General features: G+C 38.8%; 1 protein-coding gene across 1 annotated transcript in view; it reads left to right on the forward strand.

Annotated features, from left to right (window-relative positions):
• csmd2 (CUB and Sushi multiple domains 2) overlaps window positions 1–24,443 on the forward strand; it is a 237,590-nt gene that overhangs the window by 132,427 nt on the left and 80,720 nt on the right. The window contains exons 16-28 of the mRNA XM_042012628.1: window positions 1,879–2,073; window positions 4,040–4,178; window positions 5,399–5,586; window positions 6,340–6,528; window positions 7,097–7,213; window positions 7,687–7,902; window positions 8,063–8,251; window positions 9,946–10,115; window positions 10,225–10,381; window positions 10,543–10,734; window positions 14,039–14,165; window positions 22,653–22,855; window positions 23,044–23,235. Of these exons, the coding sequence (XP_041868562.1) occupies window positions 1,879–2,073; window positions 4,040–4,178; window positions 5,399–5,586; window positions 6,340–6,528; window positions 7,097–7,213; window positions 7,687–7,902; window positions 8,063–8,251; window positions 9,946–10,115; window positions 10,225–10,381; window positions 10,543–10,734; window positions 14,039–14,165; window positions 22,653–22,855; window positions 23,044–23,235 (2,274 nt within the window). The remainder of the gene's footprint in view (window positions 1–1,878; window positions 2,074–4,039; window positions 4,179–5,398; window positions 5,587–6,339; window positions 6,529–7,096; window positions 7,214–7,686; window positions 7,903–8,062; window positions 8,252–9,945; window positions 10,116–10,224; window positions 10,382–10,542; window positions 10,735–14,038; window positions 14,166–22,652; window positions 22,856–23,043; window positions 23,236–24,443) is intronic.

The following is a 24,443-nucleotide window of genomic DNA, read 5'->3' on the forward strand; positions in this document are numbered from 1 at the left end:
CCAGAATGCATTAGAATTCTGGCTCTAGCTAATTTATGTTGCCAACCCAGGTGCCTCTGTAAAGCCACAATGTGGATAACACATGGTGGCTAATGCATTAATTAGCAAGTTAGATGAATGCATAAATAGCCAATGCTGCATGGTAAATGAATGTCAGGAGGAGCTAATTGAAGATGACGGTTTATTCCTGAGAACAGTGTCATCTAACTGCAGGACAGTTTTTGGGAGATTGTGGGGCTGAGCAGACAACTTCCATCATTCATGTTAATTAAGAACATGCCAAACTGTATTGAAGCGATTTCTGGCACGTTAATAAATAAGACATTTGTGATGGATGAGCTGTAGCTGGCACTTTGTTTGGGTCCAGTAGACACAGAAGAGGGATTCATCAACACCTACATGTGTCACCAAGTGCTTGTGTATATAAGAGTGAAAGAGAGTAAGTGAGAGGGATAGCAGCACAGGTGATGTATTTGTTTACATGCCTTTTTCCAGGGTTATGACTCTTCTTGTAGGACTGCACGTCCTCTTGTGCTTTCTTACCGGTCCCCACCTGCAATTTCATTAAGAGGCCCGATTGATAAAGTTTTAAAGATGCATGACAGCAATTTTACTTGTTTGTTTACTCCACAAATAATTTAGCGGCAGCATCTTGCACTGGTGATCTGCATACAGTGCAGTTGCTCACCTTGGACAATTACTGCAACAGGGTGAATCAATGTGACTAAGTGAAACAAATGCCTTCTTGCCCCATGCTGATATTGCTAAAATGTACAGCAAAGGGGGAAAAAATGAGTTTTGTCAAGAAACTACATGTATTTTAGCATCTTGCTAAGAAAAGAAAAAAACATTTAACATATTTCACATCACATGTAGCATATTGCATTATTCTGAGTCACATGTTGTAATTAAAGGTAAATGTATCGCCTGGGTTTGAAAAGTGAAGCAGGAGTGGATGTACAATGAGTTTTCTTCTTTTTTTTAAATCATCCAGCAGGAGACAACTCATGTAGATGCAGAAAAATGATCTTTTCCCTGAAGTCTGTGTGAAAAATTTGGTACTTTACACTTCAATAGAGCATGATCCCTTTTAGAGTAAAATAAATGATAAAGGAAGGTATGCTACAGGTTGTGACTTCCATTGTGATTGACAAGTAGCTACGAAGTTATTCTCATTCAGATCAGCCCCTTTTTCCCTCATGTATTTCTTTTTAAAACCACCAAATGGCAACAGCCATACGTCAGACTCAAGGCATTAGATCAGTAGACTTTTCCTAAATAGATATTTTGACTTGTTACAGCATGACAAGCACAACTTCATGAACACCTGGGAACTAAAATTTCCTCTTTGCTCTATCAAACCTTGACAATGAGCCAGCATGCTTAACAGCAGGACCTTCCCCAAAGTGGCAAACGGTTTCCATTAATACACCTGTGTATTTTCTGCTATATGTCATAATGTCTGCCTCCAAAAAGGTCTGTCATTTACACACTGTAACATCACAGCAGCTTTATCCATTCTTCTTACATGTAGCCTTTGTTTGGTTCTTAAACATTTTATTATTAAACATTTTTTTATATTTTCCAGTTTTTACCATGTCCCCTAGAAGGCAGGAGTATTGTGTTATTTAATCAAACTCTGAATTTAATTCTAGAAGAATGACATCTAGACACAGTATTCTTGGTTCTTTCTCTTCTCATGTACAAGACCATAAATTGGAGGATGGCAAGAAAAAAGTGTTTTTATTCCGGCTTGAATGATTGCCGTGTGCTAGATGACAGATAATCTACAACAACATATTGCATTTGAAACTATCATTTCAGACCTATTGTCTGGTCCACCAGACTAATTCCATCTCCTCTTTGCATCTCCAACAGCATTTCGCCACAATGAATGCCCAGATCCAGGGGTGCCAGTGAATGGAAAGCGTTTTGGTGAGAGTCTTCAGCTGGGTAGCTCCATCTCCTTCCTGTGTGAGGAAGGATTTTTGAAGACCCATGGCTCTCAAACCATCTCCTGCATTCTCAAGGATGGCAATGTAGTGTGGGACAATGCTGTTCCTCGCTGTGAAGGTGGGTAAGGGAGGGTAACAAATGTCATAAAAACCATTTTATGGACAGAAGTTTTGCATTAGATTATATTGGTTTAAAAAAATGAATGCTCAGGGACAAAGACCTTACAAAGCTTGAGGGCCACTCCTATGCAGGAATGGAGATTTTCCTACGATTAACATATGAACATATATTTGAGCCAGGGTTGATCACTGTTATGACTGGAAGTCTTGAAACAGAAGTACACTTGTTTTCATGTTGAACCAGCTCGTAATACAACATAAATACATAATTTAATAGCCTGAACTGTAGTTTTTGCTTAGTGAAAAGTCTCCAGAGGAACTGATTTAAGAATTATTTTTCTCATTCTCTTGAATAAAATTTTCTTAACAAATGATAAAACTAATTAAATAATGATGGATCCTTTTGACGACATGTGAGATGATGAAACTGATGATGATTCGTTGTTCTGCTAAGGATCTGATGCAGCAGACATTCTGTGCTTACATACAGATTGAACAATCCATTTACCCCTCCCTGACTTAATAATCAATAAACTATTTCCAGCAAAACAGAAAAAGCCAGTACAGCTAAGAAAGCTTAGACAAAGTTTAGCACTTACCAAGATTTTTAGACACCATAGCAGCAAATTGCTGTTCTTGCAGACATGGCTTAAACTAAGGGGCCTAATCAGCTGCACTATCAATGATCCACAAAAGAAAGACCTGTGTTAAAGCATGTCACTCCCCTCCGGTGTGTCACAGCAGCTACATATTTCTCTGAGACCATCTATCATACCTCTGCATTTGTAGCATAATGTGTTTCATAGATGTCCTTCAGTATGCTGAGTTGGCTGATTAAATCATTCCACTTGAATGGTAGCAGGGAGCTGGCACTGTAACGAAGCCCTCCACCATGTCTGTGTGTTCTGGTTAAAGATGTGCAGTCAAAGAAAAAGCAAGGCAAAGAGAGCTGTAACAGAGATGAAGGTTCAAGTGTTAGGTTGCTGCATTCAAGTGGCTTTTATGCAAGCAATCAAAGATGTTCTGTTTTCTCTTACTGATGAAGCTATAGCAGCACCTTTGTCTGAGAGTTTTGACGATAAGACATTATAAGAATGATATAAATATACATCCACTGGTAAAGCATGCTCTTATTCACACATGTAGGCTATGTCTGCACTGCGACAAAGCTGGTTCAGGTATGAAAATGGTGGCGAAAACTAGGAGAAAGGCTTCACTATCCCAACGATAGCGCGGTAGTACATACTCCAAGGCTGTGGGGCACGCTATGATGATTAAAGAGTAACACTCCAAAACTAACACAAGACGTGCGCAGATAAAGGCTCACTGCATGTTGCAGGAAGTTTACATTAGAAGAAAAGAGAAGATAGCTGAGGATTCATTGCGAGGCAAAGGAGAAATATTTGTTTAGACTGATGAAGAAGCCTGTTGATGCTATTGATGGTACAGTAGCACAATACTGTGTTTTAAAAGCAGAGCTAAAGCTGTACACGAGCCAGGAGTGTCTGGAGCAGCACCACAACACAGTTTGTGATTTTTGTTGTTGTGTTTGGTGTGTGTTCGTCACGTCGACGTCATATCCTCCAGTAGCGCGGTTACGCTGTCCTGATGAAACACAGACGATAGAGATTTCGAACCTATCCACCTTGGTACCTGGTCTCAGACATGTTCGGTTTCATGGAGGCTAATCCCTGGTTTTGTGTGGATAAAAGGGTGGTTTGCTAAAATACTTTTGTTGTTTTACTGCAGTTCAGCGCCATAGGGACGGCACCGGAAAGTGACAGATGTGTTTAGAGGAGAAATGGTTAACAATGGTTAATGGTTGACTGTAGATAAAGCCCGGCAGTGAAAACAATGAGAGGTGTTCTGGCTGATGCAAGAAATTTTCTATAGATGTTGTCATGCATCACTTTGTGCAGATATGCATAATTTAGACCCTGCCTGTTTTTCTGTCTCTCTGTTAGCCCCCTGTGGAGGAGATCTGAAGGCTCCCAGTGGGATTATCCTCTCTCCTGGCTGGCCAGAACTATACAAGGAAGCCCTTAACTGTGAATGGATCATAGAGGCTCCTCCAGGCTACCCCATCAAGATCATCTTTGACAAGTGAGTCACCAGGATATTTGCTAACCTTACCTTACTGTTTCATTTTCTTGCAACTGTCTTGGTCGCTTCCAGTTTTTTGGCTTCTTAAGCACTCTCAGAATCTCAACAGGTTATCTCCTTTTTATCTTTTCTTAGCCTCACTTTCTTTCATCTCTCTTTCAATCTTTCCACTTCAAGTGTGATGTAGTAGATCTAACGCACACTAACACATACCCAAGTAGGATAACACTATGTTTTATTTATGTTGAGAAGTGCTTAATATATTCGTTTAACCCCCCCCTCCTTCCTAATTACACAGATATTCTCACAGCTTGCCCACAATCGTATTCAGAATTTTCATCATATGCCTTTGCTAGAGGAGAAATATCAAAATGGACCATAGAGATGGAAAAAAAGGTCATTTGTCCTAATGTTGCAAGAGAGATAGAGAGCGGCATGCAGCTGTAGGATCAAACACTACATTAATGTTTTTGGTAAAGCTCATCCTCACAAACACATCTCATCCTCATGTCTGCTATGATAGCGCACCATGCAAAATGAATGCAGCATAAATGTTTGTTGCTCTTTAATTTTTATGTACCATCAATAAAATATCACAAACCGTTTCATTTAGATTACATGGATCTGGAGCTAAGCTATTTATTCATGACTTTGAAGATAAAGTGTCTCTGGCAAAAAACCCAGAAACACACACAGACACACACACACACAAATATGCATACATACTATGCTTATGTGCACTCACCAAAGTTGGATTTCTGAGCTTTCCCATGACTTATGTATCAGAGCAACACTGCATTAATGTTTATCCAGTTGAGTCTTTTGTTGAGTTTTTGTTTTTTGTCACATCGTCACACATATTTCAAAATTTTAAATTTTACTCAATAACCAAAAAGTCAGCTAGTTGTTCATTTCATTTAAAAACAGCACAGTGGTTTGGGGGCAGCAGTTACTTACTGTCTTCCATTGCATCTGCAATCTTTTAGACTGGACTTAAATATAAAGATGATGAAACTCGCCCAGAAAATTGAGTACTCATATAAGCTGGACTGGTTCACTCCATCTGTTTTGCAAACTTGCACATTATTTTCATGAGGACTATGTTATGCATATTCATACCATATCTTAACAGTGTGTTTGTTTATTTTTTCTTTTCCATTTTCAGTCATTAAATTAAATAGTCTCATCCTCTAAGAAAGGTTGTTTCCCCCTGTTTTCAGGTTTCGCACTGAAGTGAACTACGACGTTCTTGAAGTGCGGGATGGACGCTTTCCCTCTTCACCTCTAATTGGAAGTTACCAGGGCACTCAGGTTCCCCAGTTCCTCATCAGCACCTCCAACTTCCTATATCTCCACTTTTCCACTGACAAGAGCCACTCTGATATTGGCTTCCGCATACGTTACGAAAGTAAGGGGCCACACAAAAGTCAAGTGCACATCCAGATACACAGGATACATTTCTTTCACTAGATAGGAATGAATCAGGTACACGCAGGACAACAAGATCAAAGGACTCCTTGTTCTTAATACTCTGTTGTAAAATTATGCAGTCCTGACAGTAAAATTTATCTCCCACGTGCTCAATTTCAACTGAAACCATAATTATTAGAACCTTCACTGCCAATCAAAAGTGTGTCCAAACTTTTGACTGGTAGTGTATAATTAAAAAGTTAATGGATGGAGATTTTTTTCTTCCTACTTGAACTACAGTATACTGCCACACTTTAAAGTGTATTTACACTGTCACACACTTTTGTTTTTCCTTAAACCAGTGTGCATACACAATGTAATTCAATGCTCAAAGCAGCCATACCCTCATTTCTACCTGTGTGGCACACATTGGTAACCTTTTGCTCTTTCTCTGTGGGAAACTGTCTGATAAGCTTCAATTATTCACTGTAAGCACTGTTGCACCAGGAACTTTGCAAAGAGGAACAGAAAGGCTCAGAAAACTCTTATTGGTTCATCCCAGGATTTTCATGTGAATTATTTATCTGTGTTGTTAATATAAACAAACAGCCTTCCAACATCTCTTCACCTAAAAACAGGACTGTTGAAGCCTAATTACACTCCAAGCTGGAGGGTTTTGGGATTTTCTTTCATTGTCTTTGATCAGGTTGTTTATGCTTTACTTTGTTTCTTTCCTTCCTTTCCTGCTCAGCCCTGCAGCTACAATCAGATCACTGTGTGGATCCAGGCATACCTGTCAATGGGCAGCGACATGGCAATGACTTCTATGTGGGTGCTTTGGTGACATTTAGCTGTGAGGCTGGATACACACTTAGTGACACAGAGCCTTTAGAGTGTGAACCCAATTTTCAGTGGAGTCGCCCCCTGCCTAGCTGTGATGGTATGTTCCATATTATTGACCTAGAAATAAATAGTTGCCTGCCAGATTTTTTCCTCCTCAAAAATGGGATTAAATCTAAATTCATTGTGTTGTGTTGTTCCAGATGAAACATGAGAGATCATCTACAGCACATCGCTTTATATTGCATCACATTTTAATCCCTATATTCCCCAGTCATCACAAAAACTTTACAAAGATGTTTTTTTTAATGAGTTCTTCTAAACTTAGTTTCTTCTTCATTTCATCCGAACTTTTTCATGTGTTTTATATGTACAGTGGTATTTGTACCCTTTGATGGTTCCTTTTCCTCATCTGTAAACACTTTTATATTTGAGGACAGTATTGATTTCTGCCCACTCTGTGCTGATATTGATAATACCGGTTTCTCCTTTTATGTCATCTTGAAGGACACGTCTTGTAAAATGAATTTTATCACATTGTAAATGCACAGACAAGTTTTAGAGTTTGGTCAGAAATTTTTTATCTCCGTGCCTCCTCTGAACTAGCCTCTCTGCTCTTCTCTCATTTCTCATCTTCATCCAATCCTCCATGTGCCCTGTGCCATCAGCATTGTGTGGAGGTTATATCCAGGGCAACAGTGGAACCATCTTGTCTCCTGGCTTCCCAGACTTTTATCCGCATAACCTGAACTGCACATGGATAATCGAGACCTCCCATGGCAAAGGTTAGCACCAAAATTCTTGTCAACACACGAAGCAGTCAAATTTAATTTCCCTTACAGTGTCATTTCCCCCCACCGAGTGGCCTTTGTATTAAGCCGAGCAAGCTGTGTTTGTAAGACTGGAGTGCTGAGAGGCTGGCCTGGGGCTACAGTACCATGGGATGACTTTTCAGTCATGTCTCTTTTGGTTGAGCGCCTGCATCAAATTAACAAGGTTTTATTTGCAGATGTTTGCTCTGTGTATGTGTTTGATAAGCAGCAGGTAAGGAAGACATGGGATTTATTTTGTAAGCATTTTGACTTGAAGAAATTTCTCATAGATAATCCAGTAAATTTTAGATTCTGTAACTAAGTAAATTTTTTCCCTTCTTAATCATGAATTCTAACTTTTCATATTAATCATGCAAATGACCAGTCAGAGAAAAAAAAAATGTCTAAACTACATCTTTGTGGGATTTTCTTTGTCTCTAATTCAGGTGTCCAGTTCACCTTTCACACCTTCCACCTTGAGAGCCCTCATGATCATTTGCTGGTGACGGAGAATGGCAGCTTCTCTCAGCCCCTTTGGAGGCTGACAGGTTCCACATTACCTCCACCTCTCAGTGCAGGCCTGTTTGGAAACTACACTGCTCAGATTCGCTTTCTGTCTGACTTTTCTGTTTCATACGAGGGATTCAACATCACATTCTCCGGTGAGAATCCTCTAAAGTCACTCATTCTCAGCATGTAGAGAGGAAAAAGGATACTTTGTGCCAATTCATGGACATTGTTTAAAACCAGAAGAAATGATTTGACTACAAATACACAGATAAAACTTCACACCTTTTCCTTTTTTTCTGTTTGATTTTCCAGAGTATGATTTGGAGCCTTGTGAGGATCCTGGAATCCCACCTTACAGCACCAGAAAAGGACTGCAGTATGGAGTTGGCGATGCCCTCATTTTTTCCTGTTTCCCGGGTTACCGACTGGAAGGTCCAGCGAGGGTGGTATGCTTGGGGGGCAGAAGGCGGGTGTGGAGTTCCCCTCTGCCAAGGTGTGTTGGTAGGTGGTCACATGTTTTATTTTTTAGCTTTTGTCACCCTCCCAGTCCCCTCCTAAAGTCATTCCAGCACACTAATCTTTTTACTCACACCCACATATTAAGAAATATACAAAACTATTATAAGTTGAGGTGTTTCCCATTCAGCTCTTCTTATCAACATCTCTTTCTATGCCCACATTTTGTCTTCCTATTTGATCAGCTTTCAGAAACAGCCTATGTGAGTTTGTCTAAATTATATAAGGATGAGGACAACATCAAAAAGGTGAAACTAATGTTTTTTAATTTTGTTAAATGTTTGATTTTAAGTCGGCGTGTTTGTTCTAATACCTTAAGGAAACTTTTAATGGTCCATAAATGTAACGATGTGAAAATTAGATGGATCCCTAACAGCCTTCTCATTAAGTTAACCACAGACCACGGTGGTCATTGATTTGCTTGTTTGTCCTTCACACAGCTCTTTTAAACATACTAAAAGGGACATTAAAGATGGAATTACTTATGAAAAACATCAGGAAACTATGGATTGGGGACTTTTTATCATTTGTATCATTTGTAAAATTATTCAGATATTAATTTAAATTATTAAAGAAATTGTATTAACGTTGATACAATTTGGCTTATTAAATATACTCTACGTAACTTTACAACCTTAAAACTGCGTTCCTGACCAGTTTGATGGCACCATGAAATTCATTATGCACATTTCTGGAGCCGGCGCTGCCCAGCAGCATCTTGAGGCGGAGAGACTGCTCTTCACAACTTGTTCTTCCGGGATGCTGCATGATGTTGCAGCTGAGTTTTGCTTTATGCACCACGTCACACAAGAAAGGGAAATGAACACAAACAAGACAAGAAAAATTGTGCATGGCATTTGTTTACATGACAGTGGCAGACATAGCCAGGAGCCTGCTTTTGGTTGGGTAAGCTTGTGACAGCATTTAGTCGTGTTTGTGTGATTTCATGTGGACAGATTTTTTGGAAATGGTGCAGTGAAGGGAAAAACTCAGTTTGAAATAAAACTTGTGTTTATTTATATATAGCTTGATTTGTTTCCAGATATAGAAGTACATAAAAATGATAAAAAATTAATTCACATCTTTTTCCGTCTTTTTCCTCATGTTTTGTTTGTAGCTTGAAGCTGCTAGTGTGCATTTCTTGTTTTCTTTTTTTTTTCTTCTTTTTTCTTTCTAAATCTTTGAAGTTTAACAGTGAGGATATGTTTTCTTTTTTTCATACTTCACTTATTCCAAGCCATAGTTTGGAAGCCTCTCTATCAACAGTCTCATCTTCCTTCTCTATTTTACTTCACCGCAGTCATGCTGTTAAAAGCTGAGGTACATATGTGGCCATTTAAATTCTGGAAGCTATTTTGCGAAGAACATGTTGTCCTTTTTTCACTTTTTCCTCTGATGTCAGTCATGAAAAGCAATTTTCAGATAGAGCTGAAATTACAATTAATCATACTCAGATTGCTGTGTGATTATGACGATGTGCCACTCAACATTCAGGTACAGTTATTGACCACGTTCCTCTTACCATCACCTCTCCCATCTCCCTGTGCATGACAGTAATAATGAATACACTCTGAGAGTCAAACATATAGCCAGTGACGTGTTCTCTGCTCTCTCCAACACCATCCTGTCTCTCTCTGTCTCTTTCTGCCTGGATCTCTGCTCCCTCTCTTTTTATCTAGCCGAATGTGGCTCATCCGTGACTGGCATGCAAGGGGTGCTGCTCTCGCCCAACTATCCCGATTACTACGGCAACAGCCATGAATGCATCTACTCCATCCAGACGCAGCCCGGCAAAGGCATTCAGCTAAGAGCACGGGACTTCAGACTGGAGGAAGATGACATACTCAAAGTGAGGGGGTGGCGGGAGTTGCGTACCCCCCAAGTGTATATGTAGCCTTTGTTAGCATATCTGCATGTGCTCACCTGATGCTTCCTCCCACATGTTCTTTTTTCATCAGGTCTTTGATGGCAGCAGTAATAAGGCTCGTCTGCTGGGGGTGTTCACAGGCAGCGAGCTGCTAGACACAACCCTGAACTCCACCTCTAGCTCCATGTGGCTGGAGTTCATCAGCAATGCTGATAACACCAGTAAAGGCTTTGAACTGCACTTCACCAGTAAGTAGCATTCTCTGTCTGACACATAAACCAAACTTACATTTATGAACATTTAATAATTAGACTTTAGAATAGTTTCCGACTTCCAACTTTGTCTTTAATCCTTCCCTTGTTTTACCCTCTAAATTATTGCACTTCTGTCTCTACTTTACCTCTGTAAGGTTTTGAACTGGTTAAATGTGAAGATCCAGGTGTCCCCCAGTTTGGCTACAAGCGAGAGGACAAGGGTCATTTTGCAGGGAGCACTGTGTCGTATAGCTGTGATCCAGGCTACACCCTCAAAGGCCCAGAGGTGCTTACTTGCCTGAGGGGAGAAAGGAGGGCCTGGGACAGCCCTCTTCCACTCTGTGTTGGTGAGATACTACTTTATTTAATTTATTTATTTTTTATAAATGTATATCCATCCCTTTGGCAGAAGTATTAACCAATTATTATTCCAACCTCTGTATATTTATAGCTGTTGCATTTCAGTTGATCGTGATGTGAATAATTGAAACCCTCGATGTAAGTTTACTCAGATCAAATAATGAGTGAACTACAATTCTCAAAGTTAATATAAGGATAAAAGCTAAAAGAACAAAATCAGATCATTTCATTATTATTTTGTGTTGCTGTTACTTCGTTATGATGCATGGACATTGTAGTAGCACTTCAATATCGCAGCTGACTGACAATATTCTTGGCAGCTGAATTAAAAACAACTTATCAAATTTTATAACCACATTAAGGCAACTGAATACTCTTTCCTGCTCAATAGTAGCTCAAACTGTGACAGAAATGTAGTAAAATGATTATATAAACTAATATTCCTTTAAAAAATATGTTCTATATATTTTGTTTAACGTCATAGTACCATTGCATTTATTTGCGTCACTATTTTTCCACAATGTTAAGCCAAGCCAAAAGTTAGGATTGCATTATGTTGTGTCATAATGGTAGACTATATCCTATTACAATATTTATCAGTGTTTTCTGGACTGTTTAACTCACTGTTCACCCAAAGCAGCTTTAGCAGATGTCTGACCCAGTTACTAGTCCTGAACACAATGTGAAAAGTGCAGGTTTACAAAAGCTTTGTCATTTAAACTCTATCTTAGGGCATTAATTTGGTTGCCTTCAGTCCCATTATTCCACTTACAATTACTGCTTTGTTTAGTTTTTCATATTCATATTGCATCATGATTGCAAACGCCTCCATTCACACTGCTTGAACTAAAATGAGACTATTCATAACAACAGCACCTCTAAGTACAAGAGTTGCTTTTAAACTCCATCTGAGGTTTAAAGACCTAAAATCAGTTAAATGAAGATTATTTTTCCAAGTGGAAAGAAAGAGCGAAAGATACACATGGTTGTTTCTACTGAGTGTGATGCTTACCCCAAAGTATTTTTGGACCTACCAGACAGGTGTGTTTGGTATGTTGACCAAGGTGGTTAGAAAAGTTTTGCTCAACTCTCTTTTCAACTCAAACTGACAAGTAATTTCATGTCTGGAGTAAACAACATTCAACAAACTGTATATCCCTGAACACGTTTGACCTCCACAGGATTTCGGTGCAGATGATACCTTCACAGTCAGGGTGAATTTAGGAGCAGATTAAGGACTGTAGTGGGGTATTTTTTCTAGCAGTCAGAGCACATCAAACAAAGGAAATGGTGAAGTGAGCAAAGAGAGGACAGAGACTGAAATTGATCTGAAACAGATGGAGGTGAATTGTTGTTTCCAGACAGTCTTGCAGCTAAACTAAGAGGGCTGTATTACAGAGCTTATTTGATATACATATAATTATATAAAACAACCCTGTGTTTGTTTTTTTAATCTATTATTGAATTGCAATTTTGTTTTTGTTTTTTTATTACAAGAGATGCAACATAATATAGAGGATCTTAGTGAGGTAAGATGGGACACAAAAAACAGCGAACAGAATAAACAAAGAAGAACATATGAGTATTAAAAACAAACATTTGAAAAGATGTGTGTAGAGGGGATAAGTTGTGTTGTGTGGAAGGACAAGACATGAAATAATAATAATGTCCCCATATTTCAATTGTGAATTTTTTCACAATTAGTAGGAAGAAAATAATGTCAACATTTGCAAAATCATATGCCAATAATAGATTTAATTATCAATAATAATAATAATAATTTAACAAGTATAAAAATCACAATAATAAAGATTATAACAGCATTTTTGACAACAAGAATTAATTAGGATTAAATAACATTTTTTAAGGGAAAATTAATTAATAAGAGGAAAGAAAAGGGTTTCTAAAAAAATAAGTATAAGTAAAATCCGAAGAAACACAATACTTTAAATAACTATTGGGACTCTGCCACCCCTATAATTTATTTTTCTTTTCTTATGGCATTCTTGTGATAACCCCAGCTCCACACAGCTTTACAGATTTACAGAGTTGAAAGTAAGTAAAGGAACCTGAGTTGATTTTAAAAAGATGTATTGTGAAGACAAAGATTGAAAGGGTAGAGAAGCTGAGGGAGTTACACTGCCATGGCAGTAGTTTTTCAGGTCATAAGGCAAGAAGAAAGAGATGGCTTTGTCTTAGAGTGATGGATCACCATCTTCTCTTTTCACTCCATGAAACAGCAACTTTTCCTGGAAATACAAAAAACCATGAGAAGAGTCTAAAACCTCCGCAACAGTGTGTGGATTGTTGCCACACTTTGAGTTTTACCTCTCACTCCTTTCTTAAGCCCTTTTCTGATTTTTGTTTTATCTTTTTTTTTTCTATGAAAGGAGAAATTACCATAAAACCTTATTTTCAAACATTTTAGTAACAAAGAGGAGGGATTTTAAATACAGGATGTCAAATGGAAGCTAATCAAATGTTTGATTTCTTTATGTGGAAACTAAAGTTTGTTACCCCATGATGGTCTGATTCCCTTTATGTAAAGCATTGATGGATTTCACAGTTCTGTGTACCACCATGATTGTCAGTACTATCCCTCGACCCCTGTTTTTCTCATGGAAAGAAAAAGAACAAGAGTTCTTTATTCTTCAACTTCAATTGGTGAAGAAAATGTGAACAAAACCCCCTTAAAATTAGATGTTTTGAGGGTCTTCAGCTATATATATCTATAAGCAAACTGAAATGCCATTCATTTAAGCTTTCATGGCCTTTTATTTATTTATTTTTGTTTATATTACTAAGTGGTACTTTGATAGGCATTCTTCCATGCCATACATTCACACAATGCATTTTTTTCTTACTTATACCTAAAGAGACTTATCAACATACATATCATCGAAAGTTGGATTGAATCAGAGTCTGTTAAATCAGATGATGCCAGTAGGTCCATCAGCTCTTAAAGGCAGCAAACAAAATTAGATCGTGTTTGGGATGGTGGATTGTTATTTTTATTTTTTTCCTGAGCCATATACACATAATGCAAATTATGTTGGCTGCTTAGCCCTCCATCATTTAAACTGCAAACAAACAATGGAGCACATCACATTTGAGTATCTGACAGCTATATCAATAATTAATGAAGATGAAAGCAAGCTGATGAGGTGTAGGAAGACTCAGTTTCTCTTGGGTATGTTAACTTTACACTATCATTTATTAATCTTGCTGTTATCCCAGTTCATTGTGCATACCTTCATCTTCCTATCCTTGTGTTTTTACTCCTCTCTCTAGCGGAATGTGGAGGCTCCATCAAGGAAGAACCTTCGGGTCGTATCCTGTCTCCGGGGTATCCAGCTCCTTATGAGCACAACCTCCACTGCATTTGGACCATTGAAGCCGCCCCAGGAAGCACTATTAGGTCTGAGCAACACATTCTGCTTTCTTTCTGTTGGTTCTCTTATTTTCTGATTACATTGTTCTTTTGTAGGCTCTCTTTCAATCTACCACCTTCCAATATACTTTGTTTAGTTGTTTTGCGGTGGTATTCATCACTTTCACGGGCTGCTCTGTAATCAATCTTCAGTGAGCTGCTGTTGGCCAACAGCTGAGCTACGACAGGGTGAGAGGAAATGCCATATAAGACTCCAGCTATAGAGTGTTTCAACTTCACGAATTTCATGATAAGAAATCAAACCAAATATTGCCGTTCTTATTGATATGTTATTATATGCTGTTTATGCCTTTTCTATTCCTTTGATGTTTTGTGTCGCAATTTGTAAAATGACTAAAACCACATTGTCACCAAAGAGAGACATTAATCTTACAGAAGACACTGCTGAGTTTAGAAACTCAAAACAACCTTTTCAGACAGGAAGTGAAGTAGTGATACAGCATTGTACGGTATGAAAAAGTATATATAGTCAGAGCAGCTTTTGAAGTTCTCTGCTAGGCTGAAATAAAAGGAACCTGTAAATAAGGATATCATGGGCTTTTTCAACTATAGTTCCATCCATTCATTTCATTTAGCTTTTCAAGGTCAGGAAGCAACTGGTCTAAAAGCAAACTTTAGACATCCCTCTCCCTAACAACACTTCCCAGTTCATCTTTAAAGTCCTGTGGAATTCCCAGTGCAGAAGCAATTTATTATTCATTATCCAGTTTGAGCATATAAAAACCTACAAATGGAAGAGAGCAGGAAGTTTCCTAATCAGATGCCCCAGCTACCTCAACTGATGTTTTTGACGTAGCAAAGCAGCAGCTTAAAGCTCAGCTCACCCCGGTTGCACAAGCCCAGCCTTAGAGACAGGGTGAGCCACCCTTTCAAGGAAACTCATTTTAGCTGTTTGTACCCCGATTCTGTTTTAATTTTGGATGGAATATGAACTTTTTCCCCATTTCTTTGACCTGAGCCAAGCCCTACAATATGTGCAGTCAAGATAATACAAGGCTTTGCTAAATTCTGTGGGCCAAAGTGCAGTATTACAAGTGCAGACTGTAAATTTTAGATAAAACAATGTCCTTGGCGATATTGAGGTTTTAACCCTGCAGGTTTCAGTTTTATTAGGTACCTGTTAAGATACTTAAAACTTTTGACATAATAAGACCATTATCAGTTGCATATAAGCATGCTTATGATAACTTCCACATTCTTGCTGTTTAAATGGCCACTCAAATGGGTAGCCAGTGAGCCAACTAGCAAAGTGTGTTGGAGCTTTTCAGAAAAACTTCTGTGTTTATTTCATGAAGCAGCAGTGCCAACTAATGTAAAAGTCTTGTAAGCCCAAATACTTAAAGGAACATTGCCCAGAGCAGTGTGCTCTTCAAGGAGAACAGTTAAATCCATGAATACATGTGGATGGAAGGAACATTGAAGAGAAAGAGAACACAATAGTTGTTTTAAATGAGATGTCTATAATCTCATAAATTGGATTAACTTATCCTTGAACATCATATGTTCATCATAATAGAATATTGTATAATTATGACTTATACATTTCTTCATTCATTTATCTTTCAGTCCTTTGATGTAAAGCTCTGTATTCAAGCACATTTTAAATGCACAGTGGTATGTTGGTTTGCGCCGCAGCCTCAGAGCAAGAAGGTCGCTGGTTTGAGCCTCGGCTGGGGGGAGGTTCAAACCTGGGGACAGTGGCCTTCTTGTGTGGAGTTTGCATGTTTTCCCCTTGTCTGCGTGGGTTCTCTCCAGGAACTCCGGTTTCCTCCCACCGTCCAAAGACATGCATGTTAGGTTAATTTATCACTCTAAATTGTCCCTAGAAGTGATTGTGTGTGTGAATGTTTGTTTGTCTCTCTCTGCGTTGGCCCTGGGATGGACTGGTGAGTGTACTTGCCTCTCACCTGCTAAAATGCTGGGATAGGCTCCAGCTTCCCCACAACCCATAATGGACAAAGCGGTACAGATAATGAATGAATAATTAGTATATTTTATAAACACACTTCTCCAGTATTAGTAACTGTATTGTGGTTGGTTAATATGATTGGTTTGCTAGCTGAATTGCTGAAAATTAGGGATGGATTCCCATATGTGATGAAAACTTTATTCAGTTTCATTTAGAACAATTTTATTTGTGACCTTAAAAATGATAAACTGTTAATGTTGATCTGGATGTACGATATATTATGCTCTTGCAATTGATATTTGGTTGCATTTGTTCTCTTTTCCCTTCAAATGATGGCAGAGGTTTAACAATAGTCTTCAATATCTTGAGGCTAGGAGGCCAGTTCTCCATTATTCATGCTTTTTTTTTTATTTATTTATCTTTTTAGCTTTAGTTCATTTGCATAATGCTGGAGCAGTGCCAAAGCTATAAAAACAAGCCCTGGTCATTTCAGAACACAGTTTGTGTAGTTTATTGTCCACCACACCTTTTCACTTTGCATCATATGTTACAGCTTTGTGTGTTGACTTCATTGGTTTATTTGCACATTGGTGCTCTCTCTTAACTTGCAACATCTAACGCTTGTTGGTCCCTCATGATAAGTAGTTTAGGTTCATTAGTGCCTTCACTACCTCTGGGTCCTGGCATTCCTCTGCAAGGTATTCTTCATATCCATGCCTTTGATCCTTTGATGCAATTCATAATTAAGAAGAATTTGCATTGCATCAGCCCAGAGATTACTTGTATATCAAATGATGCAGCTGAAATTGGCACACATATCAAACTGTAGTGAGTTTGTGGGAGACCAGAAGTTGCAAGACAGCAGGCATCTAAAAGGCCTACAGAGAGGTTTGTCAAGAAATATTGACAGAAGGAGATGATGAGCACAATTCAGAGAGTGGAATATGGGCTAAAAGATGATACAAGATCAAATGAATGAGGATGATGAGGGAGGCAATGAGCCATTTCTCTGATGTAACTTTCAGTGGTCACTGCTACACAAATCAGATGAGGGATCCAGACTGTATTCTGTATTATGTTGAAAAATAAGGCAAAATGTTAAATTTAGAACTTAATTTTTAGGTTTTTACTTACAAGCATATCCCATGGTATGTTAGACACTTTGGTTTAAAACACACTTACGACTGTTAACATCCATATTCGATAATGCAGCCAACTGATCTAAAACTCTGGGGTGTTGTAGGTAAATCAGTACAGGTTTGCATGATATTTAAATATGTCTGATTCTAGCAGTTTTTCAGTGTGTTTTTTTTTTTTTTTTGTTAGTTTTTTTTTTAACTGCAATTATTAATGTGATAGTTGTGGGTAATTCATGGGCAGTAAAGTTACAATATTTTCCTTTATTCATTATTTATAGAGCTTTACCAGAATGTGTATTTAGATGAGATCATCAGCATTGTCTGTGCTATTCAGTTGTTGTGCCTCAAGGTAAATGAACTGGACAAAGATTGCTTTAACCAGGGATTTGATTGTGTGTTAAGACAAGTCAGATGTGTCAGTAGTAGTGTGTGGATTGTTTGGTTTCTTTCAAACCTTGCTGTATGGATGTGTCTGCATCCTGATGAATGATCCCACAGGGCCACACATACTGATGAGGTTAGCACTGTGACATTTATACACACCATCTCAATTAGGTTTAAAACTTTGGCAGCTGTTTGTTTGCGCTACGTCTCATTTCTTCCCAATCCCAAACTGATCCATACACACCCTCGCATACTTACTTATTTATCATCTTCATGCTCACATGCACCTACCCTGACTCCTCACAGGATTTGTGATTGCAGCTTCTCTGTTTTGTATTCATATGAGAGAGGCTCAGCCCTCTACATTTCTCTCTGTTTCTCTCATATGAATACAAAATAGTTAGGGCAAAATCAAAAGATATCTTTAAAAAAAAAAATCTTTTCCATCCTTCTCTTCTTCATCTGATCTCCTTGCAGCGATTCCTCTGTAACTTGATTGAACTATTTTATCTTGTTGAGAGGGGACCAAGTGTAAAGGAGAGCCCTTAGCTGTATCCTTCAAAACATGATTTCCTATGATTCCTGAAAATGTTATCTGCATGCTGAGACCAAAATTTTTTTATAGAGTGGCGTACAGCGATTCCACTTGAATCTGTGATATCCTTTTTTTTATACCCAACCTATCCACCATTTACCCATCCTGCCCTGCAGCCTGCTTTCCATGAATGACAAGGAGAGATGTGCTATTATGATGCTTTATAAAGTGAACTAGTTATTCAGTCATGCAACCCATGTCCATCTTGTCCACCCAACCACTTGCCACAGATCCCGACATCCTGCACAGCTTCCCATCGACTCTCTCATCCTCCTCTTATCCTCCTTTTCTTCCAGCAATTATTAACATCAGACTTCCTTTACTTTCTACTTTTCTTCATCACACTTCTCCCTTTCCACCCACCTTCCATCTCCCCTTGAACATATAAATCTGGAAGTAGAACATGATGCCATTTGATGCCTGACCGTCCTGAGGGTTGCATTGCAGCATGAGAGCATAGATCCACCACGTGACCAGTGTTTAACTCATGCAAATCCCCACAACCATCTAAACACTCACTCATATACTGTGTCAAACATACATATTGTATGTGTGCACACTAAAAGTCTATACAGGAGGACACACATACACATACATATACTAGCAAACATGCCATTTATGTTTAATTAATGCAAATTCTACAAAATATCTCGGTCTACCGTGTAGCAAGTATTGGGAGGTGAAGTGTAAAAGGATCATAGTGCCTGCAGGTTTCATAACCACATTTGCATAACATCTGACTGCCTGAAGTGCTCACATGATGGGGATGGAGACCTTTGAACACAAACCCCGGCAGCTTGAAATGGGGGAAATAGCCAGGATGGTAGCGAGAGATGAGGAGTACATTACTGTAACAATACTGGAATGTGATTGTGATTATAATGTAATGCTACGTCGTTTACCGAGGCTGGTGTTAGCGTTACTTTGTTCTATATTTCTTCATCTAAATATTTAGTTGGATAGTCTTTACAAAATGTAAATATTGTGTTTTGGCTGCTTTGCAGTAATTGCAGTAATCTGTTATGTATAACTCTCTATGTATACATGTCTGCATTCATCTGTTTGCCAGGCTTGGTGACGTGTCAAGTCTTGTAATGCAGCATAACCTTTAAAATCCCTTTAAGTTAACATACATGTGATATCTGCTGGTGTGCCCTCCATTCACTAGCACTGTGACAGAAGTTGTTGAGTAGGTTATATACAGTATCTTCACAGGAAACCCATTGTTGTGTAGCCACAGGCTACTGCTCACAAATCAGACAATATGGGAATCAGAGTCTGACACCAATTATGTAGAAACGGTGGGAACTTGTTGCTAAAGCCGACATATCGGTGGGTTGCTGTTTCTCTTCTGCATCATCTGTAGCTCAAGGCCATGTGTGTGTGTTTGTGTGTGTATGTGGGAAATGGGATGAGGATACTAAAGGCACATAAAGTAGCATGATTTCCTCTGGATGGCAGTGGCAGAGATTACAATTCAGCTCATTGAATTTTAGATGGTTTTGAAAACCTCTAGTGGGCAGATTTACGATCATCTATGTTAAGCCTCTAGACAAAATGGTAGAATAAACACAGCTGCTCTGACTGATATGTTTGAAAGATGAATAGATGTTGATGCCGTGTATTGTAGGAAAGTTACTTAAAGTGTAGAACACTGGTGTTTTCTTTTAATTTATTTATATATATATATACATATATATATATATATATATATATATATGTATATATATATGTAGCCTTGTAATTAATTTAGGTGGAGCTGCTATTAATGCGATGACTGTTTTATTTTAAGTTCTTCTTGCCTCCACCTACAACCCATTGTTCGGCAGCAACCGATCATCACACAGACTATTAAAACCTGGCGAAGCTGAAGATGCTCTGAGGAAGAGTTTTGAGGCCACAGACTGGAAAGACCTCTTTGAACCACATAGAGATTAAATCAATGCCATGACTGAGTGTGTGACATATTACATTAAAGTGGCTCTATTATGCCCATTTCAGGCTAATTTATTTTAATATGCGAGTCCACAAGGACAGTAATCAATCCAGCATTTTTCACAAATGCTCTCTGTAGGTCATCAGATCAGCCTCTGCCAGAAACAAGCAGAATGAGACTCTTTCGCCCTGAGCCCCGCCTCCCCCTGATGCAGGCTGCTGATTGGTCAACTGCTGGGATTAGTTGTCGGGAGCGCACACTGCTTTCGTCTTAGAAACACCAGCAGAACTCGTAAACAGACCGAAGTAATATAAATACTCAACTCAATACATACTCAATGTCAACACAAAACATATAGCTGTACATGCTCAAACCCGAATCAGAGCCCGAAAACGAGAGTGAACAACTCAGCAACCCGCAGCAAGAAATGCAGCAGGACGTATCAGTATGGTTGATACTCTGCTTACTAGCTATAGTCCGTTATAACGTTGTTTGCATTCTTTTGCTCACCTTATATATTTGTACATGTGCCTGTTATTAGGTGTACATGTGACAAATGTACCATAATGCCAACAGAGGTGAAAAACATCTGGTAATGATGCTATTTGCAAATACTTATTACAATATAGTTAGCTGTATGAGCTTCGCTCACTTGTCTGATGATATAATTGTAGAAAGCTCAGAAAAGTTAAAATGGCATAATAGGGCCCTTTAACTTCTATGTGGACAGCATCAGTGAGATGCTTCCCCAGTTAAAAACCTTGGATCACCGGTGACCTGAAAAAGCTGCTAAACATCAAAGAGAAAGGGAAGGAGACGGGGAGTTATTGAAGACAATACAAAAGCGACTTCAAACAAAGATTAAGAAGTGCAAGGATGACCACAGGAAAAAGTTAGAAAGCAGCTTCAGCAAAACAACATGAGGGATGTGTGGTCAGGAATAATAAAGATCAACAGAATCTGGACAGAGCTGAGTATGTTCTTTAATAGGTTAGATTTAAAACCTAGACAACATACCTCCCACGAGTCCAGCTTTCCTGCCACACCTCCACTCTGTGCACTACTATCTATGGTCAGCAGGACTTAAGCACTTAAGGGTCTGTACTCTCACCCTTTCCCTTCACACTGTACATGTCATACTTCCAATACAACTCTGAGTCCTGTCATCTTTAGAAATACTCTGATAACTCTGCAGTGTGGGATGTATCAGCGATGGACAAGAAGCTGAGTACAGAGAACTGATCAGTCAGTTTATGGGATGGCGCGGAAACAATCACCTCATCTTGACTTCAGGAGGAATAAAAGTAAACAAAGCACTGTTTACATCCTGGGAGAAGAGGTGGAGGTGGTTCAGGAAATGCAACACAGAAGTATCTACAAGAAGGGACAGAGCAGACTCTACTTCTTAAAGAAGCTTAGATCATTAGACACCTGCACCAAGATGTTAAATATCTACTATAGGTCTGTTGTGGAAAGTGCAGTCAGCATTGCAGCCGTCTGCTGGAGCAGCAGCATCAGATCCGAGACTTAATAAAACTGAACAAACTAATCTGTGCTAAGGATAACTCTGGAGCCGCAGGAGTTGATTGTCCTTGAAAGAATACTGCACAAGCTGCTGAAAATAGTGGACGATTCTTCACATCCTCTACACAATACAGTGAAGAACCAACAGTGTGTGTTCAGTTTGAGGTTTCGTCAAGTTGAATGCAAGACAGAAAAGGACAGGAGATCATTCCTGCCAGCAGACATCACCCTCTGGAACAACTCACTAAATCCTTATTGTTTTTTTTTAAATGAACAGCAGAAAAAAATCCCTCTGGGATAAATAAAGTAATTTTTATTTTATTTCATTCATAAAGCTGCTGAGAAAATTGTATATTAACACAGCCCTTTTTGTTATGTATTCTGTCAACATTCTCTCATTTTTTCACTTTCAGTTGCACTTTCCTTCCCTTCTGCCCCACTGAGCCTATCAAAACATATACTTACACATGTTCATACACAAATCTCTAAGCAATATATCATTCTGAATACACTGCATTTAGTCTGGCAGGCTTACAGAAACCAGCAGATGCGTACAGAGCGACACTACATTTCACATCCGTGGGACCACCAGCTGGCTGACAGCTGTCAGAGCCGAAGTGAAGGAGAGATTTTTTTTGACAGCATCATCTTTCTGATGTCTAGACTGAGACTATGAAATGCTGTGGCAGGCGTATCTGCTTGACTGACACTGTGGAACATCTGCTGAATCTTCTGGATCTGGTGCCTGTGATTCACCTGTAAAATATTATTGTTAGATATAACTGTGTATTTTTTGTTGCTTTCTTAATCAGTGTGTCTAGATTCCTTCAAACACTCTAAATGAATCTATTTAGCTCTGATTGTCTTTTGTATCTTTTGTTGATTGAAATTTAGAAGCCCCAACACAGAAAACACTGTCTAACACCAGTTAAGGTCTCTAAAGTGTTATTTCTTATCTTTTTAACAGTCTGCATTTTCTGGTATTCCACACGGAAGAGGTCCATGATGTCCTCCGGATCTGGGACGGCCCCCAAGATGGAGGTGTCCTGCTGAGGGAGCTAAGTGGCTCAGCACTGCCCCCAGATGCTCACAGCACTTTCAACACAGTCACTCTGCAGTTCACCACAGACTTCTTCACCAGCAAGCAGGGCTTTGCTCTTCAGTTTTCTGGTGAGGAAGGAACATAAAAATTTGATTGACTGGAGGTGAAAATGTTGAACATGAAAAAAAAAATTAAATAAAAATGACAGCAAATGCTACAGAAAAAAAAGAAAAAAAAAAAGACGCCTACTTGTCATGCTGTAGCTTCTAAACCTTTTCATGTTGCTTTGCTGATCAAGCCTTGTTTGTTCTTTCAGTATCTACTGCAACCTCCTGCAATGATCCAGGCATGCCAACTAATGGCACCCGCAGCGGGGACAGCAGGGAACCGGGGGACCATGTGGTGTTCCAGTGTGATCCAGGCTACATCCTACAGGGGGCCAACAGGATCACCTGCACCGAGATCAACGGCCGCTTCTTCTGGCAGCCAGACCCTCCCACATGCACAGGTGCTCCATAAAAGCAGCATGCAAACATTCATTATCTCCTAATCCTGCATGGATTAGCATCAATAATCTAAATGTTATCACATATACATTTCTACCACTGTGTAAAATCTCCTAATGCAGCTGAAGCTTTGGTCAAATTTAGCAGACTTCTGGTTGTCCTCCAGAAATGCTGTAATTCAGTTTTTCAAAATGCTGAGATGTGACTACACGCAGTGAGAGAAATTACTTAGTTTGAGCCTTAACAAGGACACTTTTTCTCATGCTTCACCGGCTCGTTCATATTTTTTTATGGAAATGCAATATATTTTCTGAAGATAGTCCCTGAAAAGTATGAAAAAGTTAGTTTTGTAAAGAACATTATCTTGTAAACCTCACCAAATAAAGTTGGCTGTAACTTCTTTAACTGCCTTTTGTGGAACAGGTAGACCATAACATATTCTAAACTCGATTACTTAACAGACTGCTTAAGTGAATTTTAAGTGGCAAACCAGATTGCTGTGTTCCCCGGACATTTACTGAAGTCACTGCAGCAGACGGAGATCTGATTATCCTGTCTTCTCAGAAGGACCTATACTCTTCATACAGGCTTTTTTTAAATATATAATCACACTTGCTCTGCTAAACAAGGTGAAGTAATTAACAGTGGCAATTATAAGCTTGTAATTAGCTACCTTGTTTAATCAGTGCTAAGATTAATTAGGTCATTTTTGGGTGAAGTGTTGGACAGTTCTGGCACTTACAGGTGAGGATAAGGTAAGCCAGTGTCAGTGGACATGTTTCAGTTATCTCAGCCCCTGAGGTGAAGCCACACACACTGAATACAGAAGGAGATTTTAAATGAAAGCTAAAACTGAAATAAATACATTTTTGTTGAGAGATGCTACTACCATTTGATTTTGATTTTTGTGATTTATTTGAACATGTTGATTTATCCCTTAATATTATACAGCGGTCATGTTAGATAACATGCTCAAAAGCAGTAGGTAGAATCTCAAATTAGTCCCATCCCTTCTCCACAGGCAATCAGTCAACTAGCCCGTATTTACATCCGGTGCTATTTACAGTTCACATCATATACATACATATATATTTACAAAACATACAGATATAATCCATATACAGTGAGGTATATATATCTGTGTAAACCAGTATTTTGCAGTGTATTACCCCTCACAATGGAACAATTTCATAGGGACATTTAAAAAGTT

This window comes from Melanotaenia boesemani, chromosome 17 (assembly GCF_017639745.1).
Source record: "Melanotaenia boesemani isolate fMelBoe1 chromosome 17, fMelBoe1.pri, whole genome shotgun sequence".
In the NCBI taxonomy this organism is placed as follows: Eukaryota; Metazoa; Chordata; class Actinopteri; order Atheriniformes; family Melanotaeniidae; genus Melanotaenia; species Melanotaenia boesemani.